The following is a 21613-nucleotide window of genomic DNA, read 5'->3' as shown; positions in this document are numbered from 1 at the left end:
CTAGTCTACATTTTTAGAAAATTTTGTATTTTTTGATTTTGAAACAGGATAAGAAAATTACATTTTCCTGTAGGGTGAACAAAGATTTCACTGATGACATCTGAAAAAGTAAGCTGTGAGGGGAAAACCAGATATATATCCTGTTCATTTTTGCTGAGTATTTGGAGTCCTTTTTCTCTAAATGATTGTGTGAGGCTGATGAAAGCATTTTCTCACTTGTTTTTCTTCAGCAAAACACAGTCAAGATGTTGGTATCTCTGAGGTTTAAAAACTGAAAATAACTAAAAAAGGGCATACGGATGTTTAATAAAAAGAAGTGAATGGGGAGTGATTATTTACTGTCTTTTCTGTTGCAGACACTAGAAGGCACTGGGTAGCCCTACAGCTACCCAGAACAAAGAAATTGAGTTACTTTTCACACTGGGTATAGTTATGAGTATAAATCTGCGACAGACCTCAAATTCTGGGCTAATGTTTTAAATAAGTCTGCTGTCTCTTAGCTTGTCACTGCAATTTGTAGCATGTAGCCTATCTTGTTTTGGCAAATTATAGTGCAATTTTGAAAGTATAACAAAATCACAAAATGTTAGTTTTGTTGTAAAATAAGTTGTAAAAATAAACTTAAAAAAAGACCTTGCAAGGACACTTTTAGTTAGTACAATCTGTGGTTAGACATGATTTCATAAACAGCTTTATGAACAGAGCCTTCAGTCTGTAAGGTTACCTGTCATTACAGATATTAATAAAGGAATTATAGAAAATTTGCTGAAACTTCAAATGCGTAAGTTGCAGCATTAACTTTTTCTGGTTTTTAAAATAACTTTATTTGTAATTTATACCTTGCCTTACTTACTCAAAAAGGTGCTTTTTTATAGCTTTGAATTTTACTATATTGGCTACTGAAGCTGGCAGTTGTATGCTTAACTTGTTTTGACCACATTTCATATGCCAGTGCATAGAAATTCTATCAATGTATTATTAGCATGAAATTCTGTGTTTTGATGAAGAAATTAGTGCTGTGTGAAATTCTTTCTTTAATTTTATTGAAGTAAATTAAGATTCACCAGTAGCAGGATGATAGTAATTAGTGTTTAACCTCTAGCTGAAGTTGACAGTTTTGGAGAGTTTTGTATTTTGACCAGTATTTGCAGCAATTTTTATTAGATTGTAAAATGGTAGTTTTAGATGCAACTTGTGATAATTGTGAATTAACTGAGCAAAAAACATAATAGCAGGAAGTTCACAGATCAGATAAAAACAAGGTAGCATAGCTGTTACATTGAAGGGAAAAAGGGTATCTTTCAAAAAGGAGAAAATATCCTCTATGTTTTCTTTCCTCCTTCCTTGTTCTCTTAGGTCGTTTATTGAGAGCTAATCAGATCACATTCAACTGGGACAGACTGGCAAGTTGGATCAATCTCACAGAGCAGTGGCCATATAGAACATCATGGCTCATCCTGCATCTTGAAGAGACTGAAGGTGTTCCAGATCACCTGACTTTAAAAACCATCTATGAGAGGTAGTCATTATTCTGGTAATGGTGTGTACTTTCAGTGATTAAAATAGTGACCATTATTAATGATCACTAGAATAACATGGCTGTCAAACATCTATCAGGTTGTAATCTAAAATTCCCACAACCTTACCCTCTTCTGCTAACTTTCGAAAACTTCTAAATGAAGTTGCTTGAAGTGCATTGCTATTTGATGCACCATGTATGAATGAGTACTTTGTACTTAAACCAAAGAGAACTGTACAGGAATTCTTTCACAGGCAGCTAGCTGTACTTTTGTCTCTTGATATCCTTTTCTTCTTTACCTTGGACAAGCTACAAGTAGGGTATTTTTTCCACTTCTTTGTTAATCTGAAATAAACCCAGCAGAAACTGGCCTTGCTGATAAAAATCTCTGAAGGTTTTGTGCTTAGCAGGTGTGCTGTGGCAATGCTGTGTGCTGCAGTTAAGGGATGTGAAAAAGAGGCCTGACTTTCTTAATTTCTGCTACAAGTTGCTATCCAACAGAGCTGTCCAGGTATTGCTACTGAGAACAAATTGCCCCATGTTGCTAGTGAACATCTCTCTCCAGAACCCTCTGCTTAAAGGAAAGGATTTGTGGGTTGTGACCTGATGACAGTGGGAGGAATGGAAGAGAGAAAATGTGACTGAGAGTGGGGTCCATGGAAGAAAAGCAGAATCTGAGAATCAGAGTCAGGGAGAAGAAAGAAAGGTTTGGCTTGGATAAAATATAATTGAGATCAGATGAAAAGAACAGCTGAAGTAAAGAGAGAAGATCATGACTGATCGAACAATTTACCAAAATATCTTGTGATTTTGCAGGGTCCAGGGGAATGAATTTGGAGAGAAAATATTGGAAGTGTGCCCTGCACTGCAAGTCAAGGAATAGGAGATGAACTGTGTGAGAATCTGGGGTGGGCTGGGAATGGTTGAAGTGTTGAGAATGGAATTAGGATTGTTTGGGAAAGATTGAATAAGTTGTATTAGGAAAGAAAAGTTGAAGTGCAGTTAAGATCTGAACACAGAAATGCCAAGAAGGAAAAGGAACAAGGTTAGATTGAGCATGGTGAGGCTGAGGATTGAAGACAGATGAAGAAGGCAAGCAATAAACTGAAGTGGCTTTGAGCTGGAAGATGGTTTTAGAAATACCAGACTTTGCAGGTAAATTAAGTGAATGATGAGAAAACACTCTCCTCTAGAGTATGGCACAGTTTTTGGGTTTTGCATTTCCTCTGTGAGTATAATTACCTGTGAAATCAAAGGTAAAGCACTGGGAGCCTATCTTTCCATTGTGCATTCACACAGCTAAGTGTCACAAATGCTTATGTGATCAGCTAAGTACAGTAGTAATTCATAATCATCAGGAGTTCCCTTTTCTGTCATGCTTTTCATTCAGACTTCTCTTTATTTAGATTTCTGTATGGCATGTTTCACAATTTTATATTTTCAGTATTTATCCAACAAACTCCTTACAGTTTTCTGATTATTGGCATCTACAGTAATAAATCACTTTGGGTTGATGGAAGTCCAAAGCTGTCTTTGAGACATAACAATGTTTGTCTTCTGATAAACCAGAGGAGGTATTAGAGACTTGATTTATTCTCATCAATGGGTGCTAGCAATTCCAGTATTAATGGATGTTAAATCGTAGTAAAAGAAAAGGACGTTTATAATTGAATGTGAATAACTTATTTGGCTTCTGAATTGTTTGTTGTTAGCACAAACACTTGAGCTGCTGATGCTCAGTGCCAGCTGGAGTGTGTCATGGTTTATTAGTTAAGATGTGGAGGAGATTCATGACTGCTGCTATGTTGTACCTCTTGCTATGCAGGTTGTCTGGAAGTGATACAGCCATTTGAGTAGACTGCTAGTTCATAACTGACAATTACAAGTGTATAGGTAATTCTGTAGTGGTGAAAACCAGAGTACATAATGGGAAGAAACAGTGAAGAACCCTGTACAATGTATTGGAAAAGGGAAGGTGATGAACATCTTTTAAGGAAAGCTGTTTGTATTCTACCTGCAATACCAGAAAAACAAGGAAAAGGAGAACAATACTAATATTCAGGATTTTCTCTTTAGCAGAAAATACCAACAGGATATTTAATATGAAAATTATAAAGCTAAAAGTCTTGGTTTATTTAGCTTCTTAACAGTTTAAAAAAAAAAAAAAAAAGTCTTCTAAAAATAATGTTGCTGTGTGCTTAGGAAGAGAATTGATGTCTCCCAGCCCTTTCTGTTGAACCCATGTAAGGAACTAAATATATAACTGTCCCGAAGTATTGACAAAGTTGAGGTCTCATCTGTCTGGTGGTTTGGGTGATCGTCTTCACCATATGCTGAATGTGAAAAGGTCTGTGTACTCCTCTCTGGGATTATCTAGCTCTCTAAAAGTTCTGTTTTATCCAAACTAATCATTTCTGCATCATTGCTATTCATTTTATCTGCAACTGTTTAAAGTTACTTGGCTCAAATAACTGTTGCACTATCATTTCAAAGTTAGTTCCTCTTTTAAAACTTCAGTTTTCTAAGTTTTATTAGTTTATAGAGCAGCTTTCCCATTTGGAGTCTCATAAATACATAACAGATTTTGGTAATTATGTATCTTGTTCCTGTACTCCGTTTATTACTTGTTTGCTGCTTTTTATTCTTCAAGGATTTTTAAAAAATACATTGAGAGTTTAGATCAGAATCAAGAATATAGTTTTCTTAGTATCGAATAGTAGTCAAACTACTTTTTATTGTGACACTGCAGTCAGGGTTGCTGCTTGGGCTTTGCTTAAAGGTTTCTTGTAGGTTCTATGTTGAATGTAAGTTTCACACTTGATCGCATTCTCTGTGTAAGGAGAATGCTTTGATATTGCAGTTGCTTTTCCAAATTTGAAAATACCACGTGTTAAAAAGCTTTTGAATCACCAGGATTCCCTCACTGTGAGAACTCTCCATTGCCTTCCCCTCTGCTGCAGACGGTGCGCGGCAGAGGGCGACCCCCCTGGACTGATCAGTTACAGCTCCTTTCATCGGAAGAGTTACGGCAGATGATCGGTGTGTGCGCTGACGGTGTGACGGGGGCAGCTAACCCCTTGTCCCTGTGTCCCGCGGGGCGGGCTGTCCCCGGGCCGTGTCCCCCCCGGCCGTGTCCCCCCCGGCCGTGTCCCCCCCGGGCCGTGTCCCCCCGGGCCGTGTCCCCCGGGCCGTGTCCCCCGGGCCGTGTCCCCCCGGCCGTGTCCCCCGGGCCGTGTCCCCCGGGCCGTGTCCCCCCGGCCGTGTCCCCCGGGCCGTGTCCCCCGGCCGTGTCCCCCGGCCGTGTCCCCGGCAGTGCGGGGATTGTGCAGCGCGGTGCGGTGCCGGCAGGTGGCGCTCCCTGCTCGGCACAGCCGCGGGAGCGCTGGCACCTCAGCCTTGGCTTTCAGCGTTCCCGGGAGAAAGCGATACTTTCACAACACACAGAAAATACAGGACAATGAAAACAATCGGGTAGTCAAGCACTAAGAAGCAAAAGAATAAATATAGTCTTTAGTTAATTCCCCTCTATGTAGGCACAATGATATATGATTTCCATGATTATATGCTATTTTGCCTCCATAAGATTCCCATCTTGTAATGTCCAGAATTTAATTTTGCAGACTGTAGTAAAGGAGAATGCTGTTTTCTGTCACACTGCAGTGCTATCTATTGAAGTTGAAAAGAATACAATAACTAAAGTAGGACAACTAAAAGATGTTGCATAGCTATTAGTCAGAGTTTGTGTGATGCTGTCCTAGTCACCTCTGTAGTACCTTTCACTTGGGTAGTATTCGTGCCTCTGTGGGGAAGTGGTGTACAGCTTATGGTTCTGTAGGCTGATATTGCTAAGTACTCAGTGTTCAGAGATATATCTGGAGCTACTGGGTGCTCTGCTTTCAGTTGGTGGAGTATTCCGAAAAAAATGCATGCCTCAATTTGGTAACTAAGTATGCTTATTTCTCTGTGCTTCAATTTGTCATTAAAAATAAAGCTAACTAGTATATTCTTATTATGAAGGCTTGTTGAGGAAAGTAAATTTGTCTTTTTCTATGGATACTATGAAGAATATCAAAGACTATGATGAGTATGAAATCAGGTCTGTCAAGAGAAATGTATCTTTCCTGTATCATCCTATGCAGAGATGAAAAATCTGCTGAATATTATATTGGGAACTTTCGTCCAGGGTCCATAACAAAAAAACTCAACAAACAAACAGAAAAACTACCCTCACAAAAATGCACACCAAATCCAAAAGAACACAGACTCCCCCTACAAAACAACAACCAAAAACAACAGCAACAAAGCAACTAACCAACCACAAAACAAAACAAACCCCCCAAAAATAAACAAACAAATCACACACAAAAATAAGACCAAAAAAACCCACACAAAACCAATTACAAAAAACCTAACTCAAAATAGAAATTAAAAAAACAACCCCACAACCCCCTAAAGAAAATTAGGCTTCACTTTACGACACAGGCACACCTCTGTGAAGAATCTTTTTGATCTGGTGTCACTTAACATCTCTTACAGCCACAGGCAGAGGTTCTATGCTCTCAATCAGTTATACAGGGGAACAGGCCCATTTTTTGTCATTGGTAAATTCTGAAAAGAAAATACTGAATCTTCTTTGTTGGCTTTCAGTCTGTATATTTGAGAAAAATGTCTCTACTCTTTTTACTTCCTTAAACTGACCTGCTGTGTCATCTCACTTCTATCCTCTCATTTTAGCCTCTTTCTCTCTGCTGGTCGAGTTGCTATTGTTTCCCACCTGGTATATTTATTAGTAGTAGTATTTACTCCTTCAGGTTATGTGTTGCCTTTTCTCATCATCAGAATTTTCATATAGTCTCTCTCCTTACCAGGTTAAGCTCTTAATTCTGATTTTGTCTCTCCTTCCCCTTTTGTGTTTAGGTTCTTCTGTGGTCAAGCTCTCTGTTGTCATTACCCATCTGTCCATCCTGGTCTAATTTAATTATCTTTACCATTTTATTTGTAGCTATGACATAGAGTTTATATTCCTCTACATTTATGTTGTGCTGCATTCTCTTCCATGCTACTAATAGTCTTCCTAATGTCAATCTTGTGTAATGCCAAAGTGGTTTGCAGAAGTTGCAGAAGGCAAATTTTTAAAGCTCTGAAGTGGAATAAAATATGTGGGCTTTCTGCAAATAAATTTCTAAGAGAATTAAGTTGTCAGATTAAAGCAAGTTTCTGTTGAATGTTTGCAACTGAGACTTCTCAGACATGTAAATTAGCCAGCTATGGGAATGTGCTCTCTTGTGAAGGTAAGTAAAGCATCCATGACACCAGAATAAATGACAGTGCCAGATCTAAATAAATGATATCTTGGGAAAAGTCACTGTGGCTTTTGTAGAAAAAATATGCATTTCAAGAAACTGAATTCTCAACAGAGTCAATGAACATAGGAAGAATACAAGGAAGTATTTAAGACATTTTAAGCAAGATCTTAATCTAGAAACATCTAAATGTATTAAAATCTAAGATAATAACAGGCAAAATTACCCTGTAAAAGCAAAAGAAGGAAGCAAAAGATAGGATTATGTGTCTTGTGAGAAACTTGCTGGTGAGGTTTCCAAAGATAGTTATTGTTCTATTTGACATACCTGTGAATGGTCTGACAGAGGGAGGAGATGCCATGTGGGTGTATAACCAGGATAACCTTCACAGAGGGTTGTGGAAGTAGCTGTAAGTTGCAGATCAAAGCCATTGTGGATATAGGTATTATATCCTGCTGGGGAAAATAATCTCATTTATAATCATGCTTATGCAGTAGTGGGCAGTAAATCTGCACTAAGTAAAGGAATTAATAAATTGTGGCTGATTTCTCTAAAAAATGTTCTGTGCCCCACTTCAGTCAGAAAATTAACGTGTCTTAGGAGTTCCTAACAAATCAGTAGAAAGGCAGAATGTATTGTATTATACAGATCTGTGATTTTTCTAAGTTCTAAAGACTGAGTTTCTAATCATCACATTTCAAAATGGTTATACCAAAGTAGATATATTTCAGAGGCTGAGGAAAGCTGTAGTTTTGCATCAAACTCCCAGTTTTGCTGGACTACTTTCTCTTCTCCAGCCCTCCTCATGCTTAAGACATTTGATTAATTTATTTCTTTTCCCCAAAAGTCCTAGCTTTTCCATTTCAGTTTGAGGCCCTGAGTCTTGGTCATCTTTGTTTCTTCGTATTTTCTTCTTCTTAAGGCTAAAGATGTCAGGGATTGATTTTACCACCTTGTTGAACAAAAATCATGCTATTAAAGCTGATTGTATGAAAAGAAATGTCTTCCCAGTCCCTTTCCTCATTAAATTACCTCACTAAATAAGATAATCTGCTGAACACATTTTATCTCTTTGTATCCTTCTTATCATGGCAGAAATCAAAGTCTGCAGTAATTTGTAAATTGGAAAATATTCCTAGAAATCACTGAAGTAATTTTGTAACTCTCTTGCCTGTCCTTCTGGAGGCATTCGGGAGACTTTCTGTATCTATGAGCTAACTAGCTCCTTTCTAGATATGGCAGATTTACCAGCCTGCCACCTCTTAGAGCTGTTAGTATCTGGACTGTAAGATCTATACAATTGAAACTTCAGGCATGCATGTACCTCTTGAGTTCAAGAATGTCTTGTATTGCATTTCAGAAATTGACTATAAATTTCTAGACACTTGAAAAACTATGGATGGTCAGAATTTTTACCCCTGAAGTTGCTGTGAAGTCAACTGTTCTGCTTTTGTGAATGCACAGAATTGCTAAAGCAAGGCCTACTTTGCACCTGGAACCTATTCAGTCAGTAACTGAAGCCCTTAATAAGTAAAGGACAAAAGAAATGTGGTTTGGGCATGTTTGCAGCAGGAAAAAAAGCGAGGTTCAGCAGAAAGCACAGCAGCAAAGGCTACTTTAATTCTAAGATAAATGTGTCTAAATAAGTTATACCAAGTGCTGGGACAGGTTGTGTGACAAGTTGCAGGAACCTTCTGGTGCTGGTGAGCAAAATGTGTTGTCCAGGCAGGAAAGGCCACTGTAGAAAAGTTCCACTTGGCCTTTGGAAGAAAATGGCAGGGAATGCACTGCAGGCTACTGGAGCAATTTAATGATCTACCTGTTACAGAGGGCCCTTTGGTAAGAAAAAAGTCAGTTTGAAGTTGATGACAATCCATGAGAATTTCCTCATGGTCATGCTTGAATACCAAACATAGGTAGAACATTCACCCAGACATTAGGTAGATTTGTGGTAAATATTGTCCTCTCTTATGGGGTTGGGATCTAGGTTCTGTATCATTCTGAATATAATTGTAGTCATTACCTGCTGAAACTGTGAGAAATATAAAGCTGGTGTATCTGAGGATATCATGCTAAGAGAGACCATGGCATCAGTGCTTAAAGATACTGGGGAGGATGCTTATCCCCCATGACTGAATATACAATTTATTTAACACTACAGAATTCAGGCATTCACACAACCTTCTATTCAAGTGCTTCCTGTTGGCTGCTTTCGATGTTAATCTGCTTGTTGAACTTGGTGTTACAAGGGACAGTCCTATCTGTCATTCTTTGCCCAGACTTAGACCAAACTGGGGTGTTAAAAAAGGGGCTTTGACCAAACCAGATTATTAAGACAGAACTTTCTGATTTTTTATGAGGATATTTGCAAATAGCTTATGAGGATATTTGCAAATAGCTGATGTCCCTAAATTTCTGTGACTATTTTTATGTATTTATTAAAAATATTAGAACAGAAGTGCTTGGCTCAGGATAGAAGAAACTCTCATGAGCCATCTGTTCAGATTATGATCTCCACCCTTCCTTAATCTCCTTGAAAATTGCTTTTTGGGAAGCTGAAGGAAACTATGGAAATCAAGAACTCTTTGATTTTGAAAAAAGAGATCTTTCAGGACAAGAAAATGGTTATAGTTTCCTCAGAGTTGTAGGTAACCATTATTTAAAACTTAGCAACGTGTAATTCATCCATCACTTGGGCTTAGTTTAACCTCTGTGATAAAGTCTTTGTGCACATATGTGTGCATGCCTGCCTATGATGGATGGCAAATTGGATGGCAATACAGCGTGCCGAGGCAGAACACACCAAATTTAGAAGAATGGCATAACAGCTTTCTTTAATTCAGTTAGTTTTTTTAGTTGCTTTTTTTTTTTTTTTTTTGCTTGTTTTTTGTTGTTTTTTTTGGTGGTTTTTTTTGGGGGGTGGAAAGGAGAGGGTTGCAGGGGATGAAGAGAACCAAAGGATTTAAGTGAGCCATAGCTCATGTATTACTTTCATTTTAAAGCTTTTGCAACTCTTACACTTTTCCAAGAGATGAATTGTGGAATATATATTCTTTGTCTAACTTATCAATAATAGAAGGAATTGTTTCTTAATTTCTTCAGTTCTAGTCCAGTTTCAGCACTGGTATATGGTTTTTCTTGGGTTTTTTCCAGTCTTTGCTGAAGTTGCCCCTTCTTGAAATCAACCACACAATTGTTTTTCTTTTTATTTTTTTCCTTTTTTCTTGAAATTAAACTGCTGAAAACTAATTTAGTTATAAGTGAAACAGCAGTTCATTACTATAGATTTGGAATTCTATAACGTGGTTTCATTGGTGCCATGTTTTCCTGATAGATTCACATCTCTTGTTGATACACTCATGGTAATCAGATTATGAAATCACTTAGGTTAAAACATTTTTCTGTTTCATGTACAGTGAAATATTTTTCCTTGATTGTTTACTACTTCAATTTAAGAAAGTATATTTATAGCATACTAAAAATACCACCAAGATATAAATGATATGAAATTATTTTATTAAAGAATTTGATTTCATAAAAAAATAGTATTCTGTAGCACTAGTAGTAAAATTTATTTTTCTCCATATAAAGGCTCATTTATTTTTATAGCAATTTGATGACACATCTGCTTGCTTTATTCAGCTGAAAAGAAAATGTTGGTTCTTGGTGTTTTGTAAAATTGCTTTGTTAAATTATTTTCAAAATCGTTCAACTTTTAACAAATGACATTTGATACTAACATTGGAAAGCAATTTCAGCTAATTAAGTAGATCCTTCTATAAACCATTGGAACATTAAGATGACAAACTGTTCATTCAGGATTATTTTAATTGGTACAATTATTGTAATTTTGTTGCAATTATGTGTTGAGCTAAAAGCTTTTGTTTAAATCATTTGAGGGTTTTTTGTTAATATACATAAGTAAGAAGAAAAGTAAAATAAAAACGGAAGATAAGCATTATCTGTTTACTTTTTCATTACAGTGCTTTAGATGAGTATCTATTGAATTATTCTTTTAGAACAGTGTGTTACATGCTTTCAGCAAAACTGCAGAAATTTTAAATGTTAAAATTGAGCAAGATCATTGAAATGTAACTTTTCTGGAAGGTTATTATGTTAATTCCAGTTTTGACACTGTTTAAATACCTTTTAAGAAAAAGGGTGAAATGAACTTTTGAGGGATTTGTGAGTTGCTTAATGCCTATTGATGTATTAATTTAAGAAGTGTAGCTATTTAGTGATTATAGAAATTAAAAATGAAAAAGCCATGGAAGGTGCCACATTCATCACTCTGATTATAATGTTCTCTGCAATCAACTTTGCCCAGGCCAGGTTTAAATAAATCAGTTCCTTTAAGTAGACAATTTAGTATTCTTGTAGACCTCACAGCGAGGCATTGCTTCTAAAATATTTAACCTGCTTTTTGTTTTTCCGTTTCCTTTTATTGCCTCTTACTTAAAATGCAGGGCACATAAAGTTATTATGTTTCTTACTGTGCTAATAGTGTGGTCTCCGTGTTAAAAGGCAGTGTAGCAGTTGAGTAGTAGGTGGTTGATGCCCACCTTTTTAAAAATTCTTATGCCTTTTGTAATTCAAATAGCACTGCAAAGCTGTGAATGAATCTGGGCATTTGCAACTGCTTTAACACTTTATTTTAATCATAAAGTATGCCAGAGAGTTGTTTAAAGAACAGAACTTTTAATGTGGATTCAGTGACAGTGTGTGATATTGGGTGTGGGAGATTAGTTTAATAAATATCAATCTTTTAAGTATCAGAATGTTTTTTGCTTTCTGAAATGATCAAAAGCAGGAACACTGAGGAGAGGTGGTTTATCTGCTGGTACTTGAATTGAATAGAGTCAGTTTTGCAAAGCAAGCTTTCCTGAATACCTATGGTAATAGGAGTTTTTAAATAGCTATTGCATCTGTTCAGTGAAGTCTCTTCCGCTTAATATGCACTGAGGGGACTTGAATTTTTGTCTACATAAAGCTAACTATAGCTTTCTCTTTTTTTGGTCTTTATTAAGATAAAGCATTTATTCCCTTATGTTATATTATTGAGTGTGTGGTGACTTTTTATTTCTGTCTTTGTACGAATGGGCGTATAAGGGAATGTTCTTTTTCAGTGTCCAAATGACCTGTTGCAGTCCTCAGTTTGAGAGAATATTTGCATCACAGTTGCTGATACATTGATAGTACTGCAAAGTTCCTGGAGTGATTTGTGTGAGAGCTTTTAACACTGTCACTGTTTCAATCAGATATGAGAAGAGTAGGATAAGTAACTTCAGCACAAAGCATAATATTAGTAGGATTTGATTATTAGGTATTAGAAATCAGACGTCTAATTTGCAGATTGTTAAGCATCAAAATTTCATATTGCATTCTGTAGTGGCCAAGATTTTCTAGTTTTGTGTTTCTTAGTATCAAATCTCTAGAAAATTTTTTATTCTCATTTTTAATGACAAATTATTTCATTATTTTAAGCAACATTTTTGACTTGTACTATATTGAGAGGAAAAAATTAAAAAGCACATGATAGATAAAACATGACATGCCTTCATGCTCATGCCTTCTGTTGTTCTATTATTTAATAGCAATTAATTAAGTCATTTGCTTTTTATGGAGTGAAAAAGTTAAATGACTCTTGTCCATGCAGTTGCTTGCTCCTGTAAAACACATGAGGAAAAAAATTAGATGTGCAAAGATTAATTTAAAGCATTTCTTTGTTTTCACCTTCAGGGAGAGAGGTTTGGGAAAAGCAGGGAGACCGGCCCTTTGGCGTATGAGGGCTTGTAAAGAACTCAACCTTCCACCAGTGTGGGAACAGCAGGGCAGGCTGCTCCATGAGACAGGGTGAGCTGGGAGCTGAGGAGGGCAGCGAGGGGAGAAATCCCTCAGTGGCCAAAAGGGAAAAGTGGAGCAGGGTCAGTGACGGTAACCAGGGACAGCAAACAGCCCTGTGGTGTGTAGCCACAAGGCACAGGTCAAGGCAGGAAGTTAAGCCGGTGTTCAAGGTCAAGACCAAAGGTGCACAGATGTAGCTCAGAGGAGGACCAAGGGTAAAGGTCTGAGCTGAAATGCTGTTCTTAACTCCAGCAAGGGGGCCCTTCAGCAGGGCTTCTCACAGCTCTTGTCACCACAGCCTGGTTACTCAGCTACACTGTGTCAGAGCCAGCCTTGAGCACCTGCCCCAAAACCCTTGGCTTTTGGGTTACCCGCCGGGAAGAGGTGGGTAAATCCTGTTAGCATATTCCAGGGCCTGACATAACCAATGGCATAGGCAATGTGAGCACCTCCAGTGTGGATGAAGGTGGTTGGTTTTGGCTCTTGCCATTTTGCCACCACCTAGCAGGGTAGTAAAGGAGATGGTCGATAGGTGCAATAGCTTGGCATCTTCCTCTGAGCGATGCTGGCAACATTCAGTGATGGACACACTGTCGGACTATGGTGGTTATTTTCTGAGTCACACATGGAAGTACAAGGTGAACGTAGTTAGAATGAATTTGAATCAAGTTCACAGTCTCTTGAATGAAAGATGATGTGCCTCTGTGTACTTGCACTAAGTTATCTGTATTTGAGGAAAAAGACAGAAATAATTCATCATTGTTGCAATATAACTTACTCCATGATGAAAGCAGTTTTTAATTTCAGCTGCTCATGGGAAAGAGATGTGAAGAGTAGTGGAATGAATTTTTAAGGTTCACTTCAATCAATGAAATGTTTTGTTTTAGCTTCATTCCTTGTAAATTCAAGTAGTTTGTCCTGGAAACAGTCTGTAAAACTGATACTTTTTGATGTTTCTGATTTAAAAAATAATTCTTTTGCCTCAGGAATCTAGCCCCAAAACGAGAATATTGTATTCACAGGGCCTTATTTTTAGATCTGCATGCTTATATTTTAGAAAAAGTAACTCCTAAAGTGCTTAAAATGCTAACCTTTTATTTTTTATCTGAGAAGTGCAGGCACGTATGGTTTTTGTGGCTCTTTGCCAAAAGATTATCATTTACATAAATATTTCTTTCAAAGGCGTAGTTTAAGACATTGAGCTCAGGAGGTTAGAATAGAGACTTCAATCTGCACACCAGCAGTGGGCTATTGGCTTCTGAACAGTAGCTTTGTTCATCGTATTCGGAACACTGTTCGCATTCAGACTTAAGTAGAGCTGGCATTAAAAATCAGCTAATTTGTTTCATGTGATTCATCAGCTGTGTGTTTTATTTAAATCTGTCACATTCTCTTTTGGCTTTTTATTTTGTAGATTGAAGTGTTGAAGTAGGCCACTCTTTAACTCTTCAATTCCTGACTTGAAAAGTGACTTAATTTTTACTTTTCCAGTGTTGAACTCCTGTAAATATATATAACAAATATATATAACTAAAGTGTGCATTAAGGATCCTGTTTTTTTCACCATCTGATGTTTGATTTAAAACATACATATTTACCATCAGTTTAGTTGTAGTTTTATATAAGGCTAAATAGAACAGCCTAAAGTAGTAGCTAAATATTAGTGTAAAATATGCATTTCTCAGATACTGTGGAGTATACAAGTTTTACTTTGATACTGCCAATGTTCTTATTTTTTCTTTTGTCTCTTCAATCCTTGAGGTTAGGACTACTTTCAGCTTCTGTTAGATATCTTTAAACTCTGCCGGAGAATGAACTGTTCCCATTTTTTGAAATTGTAACCTTTGAGTGTCAAGTTTGTCTTCTCACAGAAGTACCACCTTTTATTCTCTTAAGGCTGGAGTCTCTGGGGTCTTACATACACTGAGCTTCCCTAAAGTGGATAATCCAGCTGCCATCTGGACAATGTCTCATAATGATTTGCAGAATCAGAACCTTTGTTAGAATAGGCTACACTTGCTTTTAAGTTTTATATTTGTTACATTTTTCCTTTGCTATTAAGTAACCTCTCACTGGGAATGAAGTTATTCACCCACACTGTTTATGACAGCATGGTATGGCAGTATCCTCTGTCTGTTAGGTACACGGTCTATTGTCTTCTGGTAAAATTTATAGGAATTCATTAATTCTACGCTTAGTATATGGCAAGAATGCTGTAAAAGATCAGACTGAAAGATTAACACAGCTGAAATACAATGCAATGGCGTTGCACTTACTTTAAGCATGTAGCATTGATTCTCAATTCTTTTATTTTTCTTTAAAAATTAAATACTGCGTATTCTGTTTAAATCTGCCACTTTTGTCTCTGGAATAATCCCATGGTACATAAAATTCTACTCTCTATGGAGGATCTAAAAATAAAGATAAAAAAGATTGTTGCTTTTAAAAAGCAGACAAATTGTGAAATAGGGTAAGATTGTTCAGCTAATGGCAGACTTAGTTCATTAGCTCTATTAAAAATACAATTAAATTACAACCAGTTGGGGGTTTCTTTTAAGTGTCTGTTTTTTTCTTTTCAAAGACACAATGTGAGTGTGAATTTATTTAATGTCAGAGATTCTGGGTGTACTGATGATTTACTGAATGTGCATGAGTCTCCTTCCTCTCTTCCCATCCATGCATCAGTGCACTCATTTCCCCCTTGAGAGCACTGGTAGTTGCCTTAGCTCTTTTAATTGTCGAGTAGTTGGAGAAAATGCTTACACTTTTTTTGTTGTATTCTACCTTCTTTTAAGCAAGTTGTAGCAGCTCACAGAGCAGCCAACATATCTATGCTGTTCCCCTTTATCATGGAGTTGTAGCCTTAACATGTCTTTGAAAAGAGCCATTAAAATTCATCATTAATTTTATATTTATATAAAGGTTTTTTTTTTGTTTTTTTCTCTTCATAATTTTTTCTATTTTTGCTTTATATACAGTGTGGTTATTTCACTGGTGTCCATGTAGAGTGGTGTCATAGTCACTTTGTAGTCATTACTGTAACTGTGTTCACCATTCTCAGTGCATTCTTTTACTGTTTACATCTTTATTTTGCTGGGTGTGAGAAATAATTTTTCACTTTAGTAATCTTTAATTTAGATTATCATTCCTCATTTGATATGAGTTACCAGTACCATTAGATGAAACACTGAATAAGATAGGTCCATCTGAACAACGGCGTCAGCCTCCATCACTTGCTTCGTAGGAATCTTTCATAAACTTCCACAAGACTAACATTTAATCCATCTACTTGTTCCTTCCTGAAACTCCCCTTTATACTAGTGCTCCCAAAACCCCCACTGTTGCTTGACAATAGTCATAATGCATGAACAGTCCCTTACATTGATCATGTGTCATGGTTTTTCTGTTTTCATTTGTTTGCGGCTTTTTCTTGGAAGGTGTTTTGCTTGAAAGCAGGTGGTTGTTTCCCCATTTTTTACAATGGATGCACAGTAAGATTTTGATCAACTTCTGAGATGCCTGTTTCTGTTATAAAATGTTAGTTTAAAAATGAGATTGTTTTTCCCATGGAATTTCTGAATTGCGTATAGGAATTTGAATTGATATTTGGGGTTAAAGTTCACAAACATTAACTTCCCCTTATTTTGGGTATGACATTACTGATGTATGGCTTCTTTGACATTTCTCTGAAGCAAACCATTAGATCAGATTGTTCATCAATTTGAGGTTTTTTTGCATATTAGAGAATGTTACACTGATCTTTCTGCAAACAGTGCAGCTCTTTATGGATTCTCTTATGTTTCAGAGAACAGGGAGAATGGGTGCAAGTGTACTAGTATTTCACCCTAGAATATTAGTTTGTAAACTGAAGTCGTACTCTAATAACTATAGTTTATGATGTATCTTATATTGCCCCCCAGAATTTCAAAGAATATTCCTACAACTAAAGATGTTGAGCCTCTACTTGAAATTGATTCAGATATACGGAACTTTGAAGTATTTTTATCCTCACGAACACCTGTCCTTGTTGCACGTGATGTAAGAACCTTTTTGCCTTGTACAGTGAACTTGGATCCCAAGCTACGAGAAATCATTGCAGGTGAGTATGATTTCAAATAAATGGAAAATGACAAATCTGTTATTTATTTTAAGTAGAGCTACTTGGTGTGTCACACAGAACACTCATTTTTTCATCAAATCATACCTTCAGATTGTCTGATTTGACTTCAGTAAGAGGCCATTCAGTTTCCCTTAATAGTTTTGCTGTAATAGCCAGACCGTCCTAGAGTAAAACTTCTCTTTTGGAGGGTGAAGTCCACTGTTCTTGCTTTGCAGAGCGCTTTAGGAGATGGAGAAAGCAATACACACAATCATATTTGAGTAGAAGAGATGCAAATTGATTTCAGATATTTGCTAACAATTTTGAAAATATGTATAAAACCCTGTAGAATTGAAGTCAGGGAAACAAAGTCTTCTCCAGGCTGAAGAGCCCCAGCTCTGCCAGCCTTTCCTCCTAGGAGAGTTGTTCCTTAGAATCTTGTAATAGCTTAGACTGGAAGGGACCATAAAGATGACCTAGTTCCAACCCCCCTGCCATGTGCAGGGACACCTTTCACTAGACCAGGTTGCTCAGAATCCCATCCAACCTGGTCTTGAACGCTTCCAGTGTTGGGGCATCCATAAGTTCTCTGGTCAGCCTGCTCCAGTACCTCACCACCTTCATGGTAAAGAATTTCTTCCTAACATCTAATCTACACCTACTCTCAGTTTGAAGACATTCCCCCTTATCTTGTCTCTACATTCCCTGTAAAGTCTTTCTCTACCTTTCTTGTAGGCTCTCTTGAGGTGCTGGAAGGCTGCAATTAGGTCACCCCAATGCCTTCTCTCTGAAAAATCCCAATTCTCTCAATCTTCCCTCGTAAGAGAGGTATTTCATCCCTCATCAGTCATCTTTGTGGCCTCCTCTGGACTTGCTCAAATACTGATGTCTTTCCTGTGCTGGGACCCCAGGGCTGGATGCAGCACTGCAGGTGGGGTCTCACCAGGGCAGAGCAGAGGGGCAGAATCCTCTCCTTCACCTGCTGCCCACGCTGCTTTGGGTGCAGCCCAGGGTATGTTTGGCATTCTGGGCTGCAAGGGCACATGGCTGGGTCATGTCCAGCCTCTCCAGCATCCTCCAAATCCTTCTCAGCCAGGGTGCTCTGGATCTGTTCATTCCCCAGCCTGGGTTGTTACTGAGGGTTGACCCAACCCAGGTGATCTTAGTAAAATCTCATAGGATTCCCATAAGTCCACTTCTTGAGCTTGTCCAGGTCCCTCTGGATGGCATCCCATCCATCAGGTATGTCAGCTGCACCACTCAGCTTGGTGTCATCTGCAGACTGGCTGAGGATGCACTCATCCCTTCATTCATGTCATTAATGCAGAGACTAAATAACACTGGTCCCAGTATGGACCTGAGGGACACCACTGGTCACTGATGTCTGTTAGGACTCCAAGCCATTGACCATTACCCTCTGGGTGCAATTGTCCACACCCAATTTCTTACCTGTGTAACAGTGTACTTAACAAATGCATCTTTAATATAGAGAGAAGGATATTGTGGGGGACTTCATGAAATGCTTTCTAGAAGTCCAGATAAATGATATCTGTATCCCTTTCCTTGTCCACTTACACAGTCAATCCATCACAGAAGGCCACGGGGTTGGTCAGGCAGGAGTTCCCTGTGGTGAAGCCATTGCTGGCTGTCTTGAATCACCTCTGTTCTCCATGTGCCTTAGCAAAACTTCTCAGAGGATCTTGTCCATGATCTTGAGAGGCAAAGAGGTGAGGTGACAGGCCGCTACTTCCCTGGGGTCCTCCTTGCTACTGTTTTTAAGAATTTGCAATCTATCCATTTCTTGATGTAGAGGGCAACCTCTCCTCCCCTTCTTCCTCTCCTGTCCCATTTGAACAGCCTACAGCCATCAACAGTTGCACTCCAGTCATAGGATTCATCCATGAAATTTCTGGAATGGCAGCTGGATCATAGCTTTCTAGCAGCATGGTGGCTTCCAGCTCCTCCTGTTAGTTGCTCACTCTGCACTGGGTAGAGGCACCTCAGCTGGGCTGTCAGCTGTGTCACCCTCTTAGAGGAACACCCTTTAAATCCTTTGATGTATTTCAGTGGTGCTTTCCTGTTTGTATCTGTTACCCCAGGAGTTCCTGGCTGATCTCCATAAGACTTTCAGTGGAGAAATTGTTCCTGATGTCCAAAATTAACATCCCCTGGCACAGGTGCCTTTTCCCTATTGTGGGGAGAATACAGGGTCCCCTGGATCTGGCTTTTTTCTACTGGCTGTTCTGTCTCAGGGAGATCAGAGATGATTCTGACAGTCTCTGTCCTCTGACTTGCTCATGCCTCTTAATCTTTTTCCTTACTTAACTCTGCCACCAGGCTGGACCAGGGTTGTCTGCCTGATCATGTCTCACACATCTGTTGTCTCTACTGCCATCTGAGACTGCTGACAGCCTCTGCCCCACCCTGCCCCCAGCCTGAGAGCTGGATGGGAGCTCTGTCTATGTTGTCACATCCTTTCTGGTGAGTGCAGAGGACTTTAGGTTTGTGCCTTGTGGATGCCATATCTGAGCTCCTTCCAAGAGGATGATGACCTCAAAGAGAGCTCACCCCTTGGGTAGAGTAACTACACCCTTCCTGCACCCCTGGCCACACAAACTACTTTGTCACACTCTCTGGGCTGAGGCTTCTTGGAGACCTTTATTTCTTTGGCAACTCCCAGGGCTCTGTAGTACCTGCTGTGAGAGCATGGACAGCCCCTGGTGTATCAGAAGAGGCCCCTGTATGCTGAGATTTGTCACTCTGCCATTGTACAGACCAGCCTTGGAGCAGCTTCTCTTGGAGAGTGACAGTTAGGTTCCTTTATGCCACATTAAAAAACAAAATATAAATATTTAGAGAGATTTAATATGCTACATAAGTTTATGTGATAAACCATCCTAACTTTTCTAAAGATGCCTTTGTAGATGTGATCATCACGAGAAGTCAACCAAATCCAGCTGAAATTTGACCTTGATGTTCTACTTGATGAGTTCTGATTGGAGTTAAATATGTAAAAATGTACTATAGTGAATTGACAAATAAAAACTTTCACAAATACTTCAAGCAAAATCTTACTCTTGTTACCAATTTCTTTTTCAGATGTTCGTGCTGCAAGAGATCAGATGAATATTGGAGGACTTCCTTATCCCACCTTGCCTTTACATGAGGCACCTGCTAGAGCAACCTCTCTGTTCAGTCAGCCTTCCTCAGCTTGCTCTTCTACAACCTCTTTCAATGGGCCTTTCAATAGTGGAGTTTTATCCCCACAGCCTCACAGCAGTTACTATAGTGGTATGACAGGACCTCAGCATCCATTTTACAATCGGGTAAATAATCGAGATCCAATTAACATTCTTCTGATTTAGTCTGGTAATACTGCAGATGTCATCTATTAAATATTAAAATACCCATGCAAGTTTTATTGAGGAGTGGAGAAAAGTCCAAAAGCTGACAAATTTTGCAGTAATGTTCAATCACTGTTGTCTGGGGAAGAAACATGGTAAACAGCATCAGAAAAAAAAATTACAAAGGGGAAAAAATAATTTTGAGACACTATTCAATTGTAGGACATTGCAGGGGTTTTTTGTTTGGTTTTCTTTTTTTCTTTTTCTTTTTCCTTTTTTGGGGGGTGTAAACTGTGCTCAGTTGTTCACATGCTCACAGACATTGGAAGAGACCCTGTATTTTTTTGGTGACTTTTGTTAAAACATACAGAAAACTCAAGTGGGCAGATAGATTATAAGAATGTATGTCTGTCTTTCCTTTTGTCTATTTTTAAAGTTATTCTGTGATCTTTTCCCTAAGCTGGTGTTGTACTAGTTTAAAGAAATTAACATGAATTGTATAAAACATACATTTTTGAGATATTTGTGGGCTTCAGAAAATACAGTCCTGGGAATGGCTCACGTGAAAATTGAATGAAGTGCTTTACAATATATTCAAAGAGAATCTAAACTTTCTGATTTTGTGGGATATATTCAGTATTTTTAAACTTTATTTTTCACCTTTTTTCTGCAGTACTATAATGAAAAAACCACAGAGCTGATATAAGTCATATCTTACTTCTATATACAGGAAATAGCCTCAATATTAAGATTTGACTGTAGATAAACATATAACCTAGTACGGTGAAAAGCAAATTGAGTTATTCCTACATCAGTGTTTGTTAACCAAGGCAAAAAAATATATATATGTAGGTCAGAACTTTTTAAGTTATCTATTCTAAAATTATTCTTATGTGCCTTCAAGACAGTGACAGTATGCTGTTTTGTTGAAAATAACATCAAATAACATGTATTTTGAAGTAGTCCAACACCGATAAATGCTTGACATGTGAATATTTGTGCTGATACGAAGTCAGCATAGTCCAAGTAGCTGTTTCATTGGAAGCCCTGTTTCTGTGTCTGTTTTGCCCTGTTTTGTGTTACTGTACATGACAAGGTTTAAAGTTAGGGGTGATAAACTGTTGAAACCCGTATGGGGATTTTTGGCTCCAATAAGCATTAGAGAAACACTTACTGGGAGTCATAAGCTGTTCTTGCAAAGAGTTTATTTGTTCATTTGTGTTAAGGATTACAGGCGTGTTTACTTTTTTGCCTGCTGAAGACTAAAATGCTTCAATTTTCATGTTTCTTGCTGGAATTTTATACTGCCCTTCTAAAGTAAAATTGTTTTTAGTGTGTCACTTCATAAATATTGTCCGAGAATTGTGTTCATTACTTTGGACTCATGAAGATACTGTCATGAACACCGCATACTGAGATAAGTGATGAGAAGCTTTTCAAAGTAGAAAATTCATCCTGAAAAACTATTTCCTTCAGCATTTTCAATCATATTTAATTTCTCAGG

The 21613-nt window shown here is 38.0% G+C and overlaps 1 protein-coding gene across 6 annotated transcripts in view; it reads left to right on the top strand.

Moving 5' to 3' along the window:
• Positions 1-21613, top strand: part of KIDINS220 (kinase D interacting substrate 220) — a 74519-nt gene that overhangs the window by 35577 nt on the left and 17329 nt on the right. For 5 of the 6 annotated variants that reach the window (XM_033513058.1, XM_015622145.1, XM_015622144.1 and 2 more), the window contains 3 exons: positions 1357-1519; positions 16587-16765; positions 19865-20091. In XM_033513058.1, coding sequence (XP_033368949.1) covers positions 1357-1519; positions 16587-16765; positions 19865-20091 — 569 coding nt within the window. Of the gene's footprint in view, positions 1-1356; positions 1520-2335; positions 4600-16586; positions 16766-19864; positions 20092-21613 lie in introns of those variants that run through there. The other variant, XM_033513057.1, reaches the window with a different exon arrangement.

This window comes from Parus major, chromosome 3 (assembly GCF_001522545.3).
Source record: "Parus major isolate Abel chromosome 3, Parus_major1.1, whole genome shotgun sequence".
In the NCBI taxonomy this organism is placed as follows: domain Eukaryota; kingdom Metazoa; phylum Chordata; class Aves; order Passeriformes; family Paridae; genus Parus; species Parus major.
Note: the sequence above shows the minus strand (reverse complement) of the source record. Positions and strands in the feature narration are given on the sequence as shown.